This window comes from Lampris incognitus, chromosome 5, assembly GCF_029633865.1.
Source record: "Lampris incognitus isolate fLamInc1 chromosome 5, fLamInc1.hap2, whole genome shotgun sequence".
NCBI lineage: Eukaryota > Metazoa > Chordata > Actinopteri > Lampriformes > Lampridae > Lampris > Lampris incognitus.
Window position 1 is genome coordinate 14,731,116 of NC_079215.1, and position 12,041 is coordinate 14,743,156.

At 44.0% G+C, this 12,041-nt stretch overlaps 1 protein-coding gene across 2 annotated transcripts in view; it reads left to right on the forward strand.

Moving 5' to 3' along the window:
• Positions 1 to 8,999: 8,999 nt before the first annotated feature.
• Positions 9,000 to 12,041, forward strand: part of gab1 (GRB2-associated binding protein 1) — a 66,545-nt gene continuing 63,503 nt past the window's right edge. For both annotated transcript variants that reach the window (XM_056279518.1, XM_056279519.1), the window contains exon 1: positions 9,000 to 9,110. In XM_056279518.1, coding sequence (XP_056135493.1) covers positions 9,039 to 9,110 — 72 coding nt within the window. In that variant the 5' untranslated portion in view covers positions 9,000 to 9,038. The remainder of the gene's footprint in view (positions 9,111 to 12,041) is intronic.

The window sequence follows — 12,041 nt, forward strand, 5'->3', positions numbered from 1 at the left end:
TATGTGTATGTAACTTTAAAACAAACTTAAACATCATTCAGTGAACTTTCTCCTTAGATACTATGTAGCCACACTGTAAAATATACAGGAGCAAGTCACGTGAAGATCATTCAGAATGTCTCATGCTGTGTCTGCCAGTGTGAAGTACAGGAAACGAGAATGCATTCGTAAAGTTTGATTTAGTTTTGGACTGCAGCATTCTCTGTTTACTGATTACTGTGATTTGTTCATTCAGGGAGATCATTTTCCATTATGATGATTTTACATGTTTGACATGTAGAGCTGATTTTCCAAGAATAAGCACCTCAATGCTCCACAGTATTGGTATATCCAGTGTATGAATAATGATACCCCACAGTATTTTTGTATTATTGTAGTTAACGAGGTAGGCTATCGAACAAGTTCTTATTAACAATGACACACTGACAGAACGGAAAAGGGACCCATGGGTTCGGTGCTTAAGAAACAAACAGAAATGATATTGGACATATACAACAGAATAAACAGAAAAACCGAATGCTAAACAGACAACATATCAGACAAATATCCCATACTGAGCAAATATTGCAAGATCGAGGTACACTTAACTTTTGGGGGGGAGGGGCCTAATTGATGCATAGAAAAGCCAAACATAGCTGCATGTATTGTTACTTTAACAGGTCCATTTTTACCATCATCGTCTTGCTTTATGAAATTTTACTTACCAAAAAGAGTAATCATGTCTAGTATTTCTCACATGATTCTTGAAGCATGTTTGATGACTTTGAACAAAATTAAGATTTCTGAGTTCATATGTATCTTTTTCGTGTCTTCTACAGTACTTGCTGTCCCTGTTGGTTTTTCTACCACATTTTTAAGTAAGGAAGGATGGCTTTGAAGGTGCCTTTTAAAAGCCCTTTTGGTCGTTTAAATATCTTTAAAATGTTAACAGTGTTAACACTTTGACACCGTTTATAAAGGATGATTTTGGTCATTGTAAAAGTGCTACTGTTAGTTATTTACACCAATGATATGAGGGAGAGAGAGAGAGAGAGACTTTATCCATTTTACAGCTACGCACTAGAACACACACAAACACACACACACACACACACACATGCAGGGAGTGGTGGCTGAAGAAGTGTTCCCTCTGCATTTTTCCCATCCTGCTGTCCCTCCTCCAGGGTCAGCCAGGAGAAGTGGGCAGCCATTTCCTTCGGCGCCTGGGGACCAGTTCCGGGTGGACATCGTGGTCAGGGACAGGGCAGGAGAGTGTTCTGCATGTTTTTATTGGGGTGCAAAGTCCAGAAAGAAAGGCCTCTAGTAGAAATAACCCACCCGAGCATGGGAAGAACACACACAAAGCCCCTGCACACCGACAGGCCTGGGGAGAGCATGCAAACTCCCCCAGGGCTAACCCTGCCCCGGGCGGGAATCAAACCCGGGACCTTCTTGCTGTGAGGCAACAGTGCATGCATATAATGAGGCCAATTCAATGCAACAAATAACCATGTACTCAACAAAAGTAGAGACTGGGGGTGGGATGACATGAAAATGTAATGTCATGATTATCCTGGCTAAAATAATTGTGATTCACATTATCCTGATAATCATCAAAACATGCTTACAACTCTTAAAATGGCGCTAAAGCATACTGGAATCAACTTTTCTTACATTTTGTTAAGAGACATTTTTATTGCATCACAGATGGGACATCTTTTTGGCTGGACCGGCCGGCGGGGCTAGCCCTACAAATGCCCCTGACTGCTTGGTTGACTGAGTGATAATAGTTAGAGTGACTGACTGACTGACTGACTGAGATCAGTTTGACACGATTGGGCCGCTGGATCAGGTGACCAACGACGGTTCCAGCTAGCGGCAACCAACCATGTCACTTAAGCTACACAATTGGTCGGCCAAACCGCGAGGTCAGTGGCGAACACGGAAGTGGGAGTTCCCTATTGGCCGTGAATCAGCGCAGCGGCTCGCACGCTAACGAACGTAAAATGTAAAACCTAACACCAGGTACAATTCCTGCTCACACTGGCTGTTATGCAGCTTCAGGGATTTCATTCAAATTAAATCTGAATGATGGGGGATATAGGCAGATATATTGGTAGTATACTGGGTGGGTGCTAATATGGAGTTCGCCAACTTTGCAAACAAATGTGATTATTAAGGACTGTGGCTCACTGAGCAGTTCTTGCAGCACAAGTTTGCTGCACCAATAGAGGGCAGTGTAGCCCAATGTAGAGGTGGGACAGTATTCAGCGATGGGCCCGTATTCTCTAATTTAGGCAGAGAGAGCTACAAGTTATATCATGCTTCACAACTCAGTGTTAAGCAGCTCTTCATAATCTATATTACAATTCATAATATAAAGCACTGTAACATTGTTTTAGAAAAGTGCTCTATAAAGTTCTTATAGTTATCGTTATTATATAGTTTGTTTGTATAATTTACCTTTAATAATTAATTAACCTAATAATAATAATAGTGTAAACTACTAATAAGACACGTTAGCCCCTAGCTAACGGGTCTGACCCTTTAGCCGAGCGGTTAGTGAGGTCGCCTTATGGTGCAGTACTACGCCGTATCGAATCCCGCACCGGGCAAGAAAATAACCAGTTACAATAGTGATAATTGACCTTTATATGCTTGCCGTGTGATGGCCTGGCGGCCTGTGTAGGGTGTCTCCCCGCCTGCTGCCCAACGACTGCTGGGATTGGCACCAGTATCCCCACGACCCCGAGAGCAGGATAAGCGGTTTAGATGATGGATGGATGGATACTACTGAAACGCCTCACTGCAAAAAGTCCAGTTCACAAACACCAGCGATAATGGCCACACACACAGAGTGAAAATTGTTAGTGTCTCCAGAGAATTGGTGATAATTGACTCCCCGGACTTTCCAGTAATCAGGGCAGCAGTCATTGTAGCCAGGTTATCATTTCATATAAAAATAAATTGCCGCTATTTAACTGTACAAATAATCCGGGTTTGAAAACTGCTGTCCAGTACAGCCGCTGTTCTCGGAACCGATGTCAAAACAAGTTGCGCAAAACAACCGCTTTCTAAATGTGGTCGTGGTCCAGCCAAAAGGGAAATAAACATCAGAGATTCTTGGCTACAAGCAGAAACTGCAGAAGCTACTTAAGATGTTACAATGGTATTCCTCGGTGGTAGGGTGGTCAGACCATTCGCATAGCGATGAACCCTTTTGCATGTTCAGCAGGTACCTCAGGGTCACAAGCGTTTCATCCCTTATCCTGTACGCCTCACCTGAGTGGGGCAGTAAAGAGCAAGTTAGCCTTCACCTGCAGAAGGGTTCCAACTGCAGGCTCTCATCAATCACAACCATCTTGAGCTGGTTTCAACTGCCATGGCTATCTCCCAAATGGCTTGCTTCAGTTTTTTGGATTCCAAACCCATCTTCTTTAGGAAATAGTGCACTGATGTTGCTGGGAAACCACAGCTGCTGACTTTGATGGGAAATAAGGTTGCATACCATCCTTTGAAAAGAGCTTCATTGATCAAATCCTGGTATACTTGGCTTTCTTATGTTGGTGAGGGTTGGCTAGCCTGTCCTCCCAGAGCATTGTGAGTTCGGCTACTAAGATAGTTTTTGTGCTCCTGGATAGAAGAACCATGTCTGGTCGGAGTGAGGTTACTGCCACCTCCTCCAGAAAGACAAGTCTTATCATCAGATCCACTTGCATTTCCCAGTCATTTTGCATCAAATTTGCATGATGCAAAATGGAGCACGGGTTCTTGGCAGTTGTTCTTGCCCAAGGAGCTTTACCTCCTTCTCTTTGAAAATTGACAACTTCAGGTGGTAATGCTTGGTGTTGTTGGCTTTGACCCTCTGCAGGTCCGTCCATTTGGCAATTCTTGTAAGGAACTTGTCGTGCCTCCATCTGCATCAGCCTTCTTTCAGTGCTTTGGGACATCCAGTTAAGATGTGATTCAGGGTGCAAAGGGTTGCTCCACACTGCTTGCAGGATGAGTCATTATCTTTGCCTCAGATCTTTAGATTGTTTGGAGTTGGCAAGAGGCCAGCCACAGCACGCAGGAGGAAGGTCAACTTGCCCTGGTCGGTACCCCAGAGTTCCTTCCAGGACAATGATCGTTCGAGCGCCTGGTCCCACTGCATCCACTGTCCCTGGCAGGCGAGCCCTACCGCTTTTATGCGGTGGTCTTCTGCCGCCTCTCGGACCCTCTGCACCACGAATCCTTTCTTGCCTTTGGCATTGGCCTTACTCCATCTCTTGGAGTTGGAGTTTCCAAGTGCTAGCTGTCCTTGACAGACTACCCCAACAATAGCCTTATGCTTGCAGCACACTTCTGCTTCCCTCACTGCTTCCTGAGGCTTCCACTTCCTGCCTCACTTAATGGTCTTGTTAGCATGTCTGACTTTCTCATCCTCAGATAGTAGCAGTGTACTGACTGCTCTTGCCTTGGTGGCTTCAAATTCTTCCACCACCCATGAGGCTAGTAAGCAGAGCTTGGAGGTCTTGCTGTACAGGTTGACTGAGCTGAAAGTTGGAGAGACACAAGCTATCTTCGCAAAAATTTGCTGCACAGTCTCTCTATTGCTTCCACTTGAGTCATGGGGAAGTCATACAGGAGGAATGGCCATTGCATTCTGGGTATGATGCCATACTGGAAGCACCACACCTTAAACCTTCCAAGCAGCTCGTTTTAGTGATCATCCTTTTTAGTGAAAAACAAACAAGGACATAAGACTCACGCTGACACCCAGCGGGTAATCACAATGACAACTTGCTCTCCTATGGCCAACAAAACCTCCCCTACCATCCCACTCGTTACACTGGGCTCCGGCGGGACATGATGGATGTACGGAGGTAAAGTCTCAGAGGACGCCATTCCTTCACAAAATAACCAGCAAAAAATGGCAGGACAGTCACCAATCAGCCAACAAACAGAATCACCTGATCATAGAAAAGGCAGATGGAAAAAAAAGGAGGGGGGGAAAAATCTCCGCAGTTAGAAACAGTACAGTCAAAACACCCATCTGTCAGCGGTAGATCTGAGTTGCGCAAGCGTAAACGGATTACGGTACATAATTCCCAGCATGCAGCGAGGGAGGGGGAGCTAGACAGCCTTTTCAAGTCACTCACGTTATGATATTCACAATTATTGCCCATTTAGGACTATCCCAATAATGGAAATTCACCATGATCAATTTTTTGAGTGTTTTTTCTTTTTATCGCGATCCACGACAAAATTCTATATCGTCCTATCCCTAGTAGAGACAATACTGCAGATATCTGAATTGTTGAACACAGAATAAAACCCTTAACTGTGTCCCTCTCTCTTATTGTTATTTAACCACTGTTCCTGTGACAGCAGGCCTCGAAGCGAGAACCGTGTTTGCATCAAGGGAAATAAGTTGCTGCTGTAAACAAAGTGGTGTCTGGCAGAGTAGAGAATTGCCTGCAACCAATTACAAATCGGACAGATGTTGCAATAAAGAAATAATTTGGTTTATCTTCGCTTTTTTTCTGACTTGCATATCAAAAGGAAAAAAAATGCGCTGCAGGGTTTCAATGGCATTCTGTAAAATCAGTGGCCTTCGGTTATTAGTCAGTTAAGTGCACTTGTCAATCAAGTTTGTAAAAAAAAACTTTATTGGAAATGAGATAAGCCGATATTCTCCATTCAAGTGTCACTGATACTGTTTTTTTTAAAGTTAGCATTAAAATTAATCCAGATATCAGGCGTTTACAAATGTAAAGTTTTTTTTTCTGTTCAATATGTCAAGTCTGAACTAAGTCTAGGTGAGCCGTACAAGTATGCACTGCAACTCACAAACTGACACTATGACCCTTAAGATTTATATGCTCACAACCAAATTACTTTCTATAGAATCAGAATCAACTTTATTATCCAAGTGTGCCCGTGCAGACGAGGCATTTGACTCCGGTTCACAGCAGCTTCTAACACTTGCAGACATCACTCATAAAGAAAAAAACCCCAAAACAAAACACAACAAAACAAAACAAACAAAAAAAGAAAAGAAAAGAAAAAAACAGAAGAAATAAATGGAACAACAGGACACTGAAGGCAAGCATGTATGTACAACAGGTATGTTGCTGCTATACAGAGTTTTGTTATGGCTGAATAATCAACAACCTACGCCCATATATTACACCATATTGCTTATATACCATATTGCCCATACATTATACTATATACCAATACCACAACTCCACAATCCATCATGTCCATATACAATTCTATATACTCCACCTATATTACACTATATTATCTTATGTACCCAAAGTATACACTATATATTCACCTACTATCCACCTCACAACTACATATTGTATACATATGTTACAACCACGACAATAACAGCAATAATTTGAAACCAGTATACAGCAGTTGTATGTGTATTTACAGCTGTACATTTGTATTGCAGAAATATTTGTATTGCACATCTGGTTTAAAAGGTATTGTTTTGGTGTTTTTAAGACAGCTAATCTTTGAACATCTAAATCATGAACACCGGTGTATTTACTCATTATAATGGGTACTGTCTGGTAGGAATTAAGCAAGGAAACTTATGTGGCGCAAGACATTTGACATTTTAATCATAGTACAATATTACAGCGAATTCGGGGGGGGGGGGGGCAGCCCGGCCGGACTGTCACAGCCGGGACGCGAACTCGGATTTCCCGTACCGCGGGCGACAACGTTAACCAGTCGACTAAAGGGTCCGACCCGTTGGCTAACGGGTCTACTTGTTCGTGCCCGCTACAATATGCAGAAGAACGGGGTAGTAAGCATAGATGGATTACGAGACAATTTACAATAGAACAGTGTTCTGATAATGTAAGATGTAGGGGGCAGCAAAAAAAATAGACCTAATGCAACTGATTTTTCTGGACTACAAACAAGGCACAGCAGCCACTGTCGCCCCTGTGCTGTCAGCCCAGCAGTCGGTTAACAGTTGCCACCCATGTAAAAACTAGATCCTTGGACCAAAGCTAACGCTGGCAGTCTTGTGTATCACAAAGTTCATCAAACTATATGGGAACGCTGGTCTGCAGTCATATTGATTGTGTGTGTCCGACAGAAGCATCACATCAGCGTCCTGTTTCAGCCCGTTTTCGCTCCCTATGGAGTTGTTTCCAACAGGAACGCGTTGGCTGCTGCACCGGTGTTCGTCCTACCCGGTCAAAAAAACAAGTTAACAGCGGCATGAAGGAGACAGGGGGGCGTGTCCAGCCATGGCAACGATGCCAGTTAGCATTATGTAACCCGACTCCATGGTCAAGACGGATAGTATTGTAGAAAAGTAATAGATTTTAGTATTAAAAACCAATTACCAGTATCACTGCAGGTGTAATCAAGATCAACAAAAACGACGGTCTTTAGAATTGTAGCTTTAAAACAAAGTTCATATAAATAGTTCCACCTGAACAAGCATGAAAACAATGTCACAGGCTAATTTGGTTGGCCGGCTTGACACGGTCCCGTGCGAATTAATCTAATTGTCAGGGTATGATTTATTGTGTATGAGTCCCCTTTAATGAATGGTTATGTAGCTTTTCATCATTATAAAGACGCAGAGGTTCTGAGCAGTGGCACCCATTAATCACTGGAACAGACTAACAAAAGCCACCAGGGGAGGGCATTTGCGTGACAATCGCATTCCTGAAACATTCCTCGGATACCTCCAGAAATGGATCTTTTCCTGCAGCTCAGAGAGAGCAGATGTACAAGGAGATAAGTCCAAAGTATGTCGGATCATGTCGCTCAGCCCTTAGCTCGTTTTCGATTTTTGAAAATGGGAAAGGCTGCTCGTGAAAGCTGTCCATCATAGCAGGGGGCATATTGCACTTTATCAACATGCCAGATTGCGTAATACAAATTACAAAATCAGATAAACTTCAGCGCGGTGTGTACCGTGCAGTCTGGTTCAGCCCGCACGCGATCATGGATAGTGTAGTTTACATGTGCGCAGCTTTTCGGTGGGACCTGTGGGTCGATAAAGAGGCGGAACCCCCCTTTGTCCTTTCCTCATTTTCCCGTAGCCATTCTTTATATATATATATCTATATCCGGTCCGAGACGCAAAGGTTCGTTACTTCATGTGGCTAATTTGCGTTTCCCCCCCTCCCCATTTAAGTCCACATTTGGCTGTAGCCGGCTACGAAACATAAACAATGTTGGACTACAAGTCCCATGGTTAAGCTCGCACACTTTTCCTGCACGCCGCCGCCGCCGCCTTTCCTCCGTGTTCCAAAGGGGGCGAGTTTAGGGAAAGACGGAGCTGCCCTGTCAATCATAATTAAGGAGCCGTAGGAGTGAGCTGGTAGGAAGATCGGCGAAACCGACTCTCTCTGTGTGTGTGTGTATGTGTGTGTGTGCGCGCGTGTTTTTGGAGGAGATAAACGTTTCAATTTGCCGAGAGACAACTATGCATCGGACACCCAATAGGATACTAACACCCGACTCCGCAAAAGGGGAATCGCTCTACTTTGGCTGGGATTGCATGAAAGCCTGTCACTGAATCATAATTTTGGCGAGTTCGCGTGCGTTTTAAAAAAAAAATTTTTTTGTTGGTTTGGCCGCAGCGTTTCGGTGTGGCTAAAGGAAGCAAGTTGCCGTTGTTACTAACAGAGAGACAACGCGCCGCTGAGATTTACCTGAACTTTAAGGGCAGCCTCCATAACCACGGTATTCCGCAGCAGCTGGAGGGAAAGCCGCTCTCCTCGGCTCACAGGAGGAACACTCCGGGCGCCTGCCGAGGAAGGACGCACGGTATTTATTGCCCTCGTCTGCGCCAGTGCACCGTTTCAACTGTTGACTTTCACGGATCGAGACCTTGATCGTTGTTTTTTTCCCCCTTTCTTTCTTTCTTTCTTTCTTTCTTTCTTTCTTTCTTTCTTTCTTTCTTTCTTTCTTTCTTCAGGTAAACACAAAAAAAAATCACAATTAAGAAATAAAAAGCAAATCTCCGCCGGACTCTGCGGGGGGAGAAAGAAGAAGAAGCAGAAGCAGAAGCAGCAGCGGCAGCAGCAGATATGAGTGGGGGAGATGTGGTGTACGCGGGCTGGCTGAGAAAGTCGCCTCCTGAAAAGAAGTTACGACGTTACGTAAGTGCAGTTTTATATCGCATTTGTTAAAGTCCGCTCGGGGGAACTTCTCGGCCGGGCTACGGCGGCTTTCCAGCCGGACTTTATGACGCCTCCGTGTGCAAATGGGCTTCATTAATCGCAGGGTTTTGCTGCCGCCGCGGCGGCGAGCCACGTTAGGCCTCGTCTTGTGTAGTAACAAGTCAACATAGTTTAGTCTTTTTTTTCTTCTTCTGTGTGAAATTAAATGGATTTAGTTATTCCGAGGGCGTAGCACAGCCTTCCCACGGTGTAGAGTTGCCCTTTAGGAAATATACTGCAAGGAGGGCGAACTGGCCATGCAGTAGGAGTAGTAATAGTAGTAATAGTAATAGTAGTAGTAGTTGCCCTTTATCGTGCCTTCGCACGGGACGATATAACATCGCGCTCGTCTTGTCATAGTCGTTTCACGCGCACGCCCCTCCCGTGCCCACGGATGAAGCGGTTTGTTGGCCACGCCAAGAATGAAATGACCTCCAAAACATGTGACGTCTTAAATCAAAGCAGAGTTCCCCTACATTACAAAATACAACCAAGTGACGAATGCCTTCATGGTTCACTGTTACTGGCATGATATGGTCCAACACACACACACACACACACACACACACACACACACACACACACACACACACACTATAAATCAGAAACTAGCACTCGTTATTAATACATCATTCCCCTCCCCCCTTTAGCCAGGTATGACTTTTTACTTGGCCATAACTTTGTCACACTGGAAATGAATATTGTCTGTTTTGTGAGCGGTGCTATTATCCAATTTTGCATTTTGCCAGCATGTATTTCTGAAAAGCCTTTTTTGCTCATCATTTTTGTTTTGCATTTATATTGTTTTATTTTTGACAATTTGTAAACATTATATGGGGCTACCAAAAGGTCTACTTAAAAAAAGGGATCCACCTGCTTGATACATGTTGTTGGCTGTAGATCATTTTCAGTATTTTCTTCCTCTAATGGTTTATTTTATAGGGAACTTTTAACAGGAGAAATGAAACTAGTCAGGCTTGATCGAGGGACTTTTTACATTGACTGGCTACTGGTGGATAGTGTATTGATATGATATTGATATTGTGATGGGAGACTAGAGATCATCAGGGATTTTGCTTATCATAATATTGTGACACAAGTTAAATGTTGTCATTCCCTGGTCTTGAAGGCTGCAGTAAAATGATACAATTTTCTTAACTTATTAGACTTTTTTTTTAACTGAGTGAAATGAATGCCCTTAGCTGCTTGGTCATCATATCCTTGTTACTAATGATAATTTCTCAACATTTTATTGTGTGTGGATATCTTACCAAACCCCCAGTAGTTGTCCCAAAATATCACCACGTAATTGATATCCAGGTATTCTGTCAAAAATATCACCCAGCCTTAACTGTGGCCTACTCTTTGATGCGATGCAGTGATGGTTAAAGGCTCAGTTTGCTGCATGCAGCATTTCCCCGATATTAAAGTATGGCATTATTAATTGTGATATCTCATATCATAACATGGATGAAACATTTTCCTGTTTAATACTTGCAGCAGAAAAATTGTCAACCAAAGCTGGTGTCAAGTTTACACATCTGTTAAGGTAGAGGGGGCGGCACGGCTCAGGAGGTAGAGGGGGTCGTCTAGTAATGGGAAGGTTGCTGGTTTGATGCACGGGTCCTCCAGAGAGCATGTCGAAGTGTCCATGAGCAAGACACTGAACCCCTAACTGCTCCTGATAAGCAAGTTGGCTCCTTGCATGGCAGCGTCCGCCATCAGCGTATGAACATGTGTGTGAATGGGTGAATCTGAGGCATACATTGTAAAGTGCTTTGAGTGGCCGGCCCGGTAGACTGTAAAAGTGCAATTTAAATGCAAGTCCATTTAAAGACGAATTAAAGAGATGCGGGTAGCGACTGACCTCTTCACACAGCCTCTCTTCCAATTCAGCATCCATTTTGGTTTTCAGGGGATGTGCAGTTGGTGCCCTTGTAGCATACAAAATCCGGCATGCACACAGACAGTTGGTTGTGGACAACCGCAGACTTGGCTGGTGACGAAATTTATGTCATGTGGACCCTAGTGGACCCTCACGTACTCACAGACGGGGAAAGTATAACGCCGCTTAAGGCATATTTGCATTCAGACTCCAGCTGAAAGGCGTAAAAGACTCGACATCAAGCAGGGCTGTTAACTATACCTTCATTCTATGCATAGTCATGTAATTTTATTTGTGTGTATCTGAGGGGATAATCCACGTGGGTCATTTCACCAAGATGTAGGGGTCATAGATGCAAAGCGCTACTGTTATTGAGTCCTGTCAAGTAACAAGTTTGTGAATTAACATTAAGTAGACTTAGACTGCGTGCCCACCAAAGACCCGTGTAAAAGTGGTTCCTGTATTTTTGTGTTTTCTATTGAATGGTTGCGAGTTGAATGCTCTCGGCCCAATGCAAAGACTGACCGCTTTGTAGAGCCCGCCGTCATATGCGTGCTCCAACTCTTCCCAAAATTGAAACAATTTTAACTGAAGCTGAGTGTCACCGCTGAACGGCGTCGATTATAGGTCCGCCAACCAATAAGGATGAAACAGAGGCGGGACCAGAGGGGAACTGAAAGCTGGAGCTGCTTTGTCAAAACAGAGAGGATGATGGGAATCAATTTTGTTGATAATAGAAAACCCCTTTTTACTTGAAATTTAATACGTATGTTTATCATTATGTAAGAAAATGACTTAAGTTAGGGTGTCCGGGTAGCGTAGCGGTCTCTTCCATTGCCCACCCAACACGGGGATCAGCGACTCGAATCCCCGTCTTACCTCCGGCTTGGTCGGGCGTCCCTACAGACACAATTGGCCGTGTCTGTGGGTGGGAAGCTGGATGTGGGTATGTGTACTGGTGGCTGCGCTAGCGCCTCCTCTGGTCG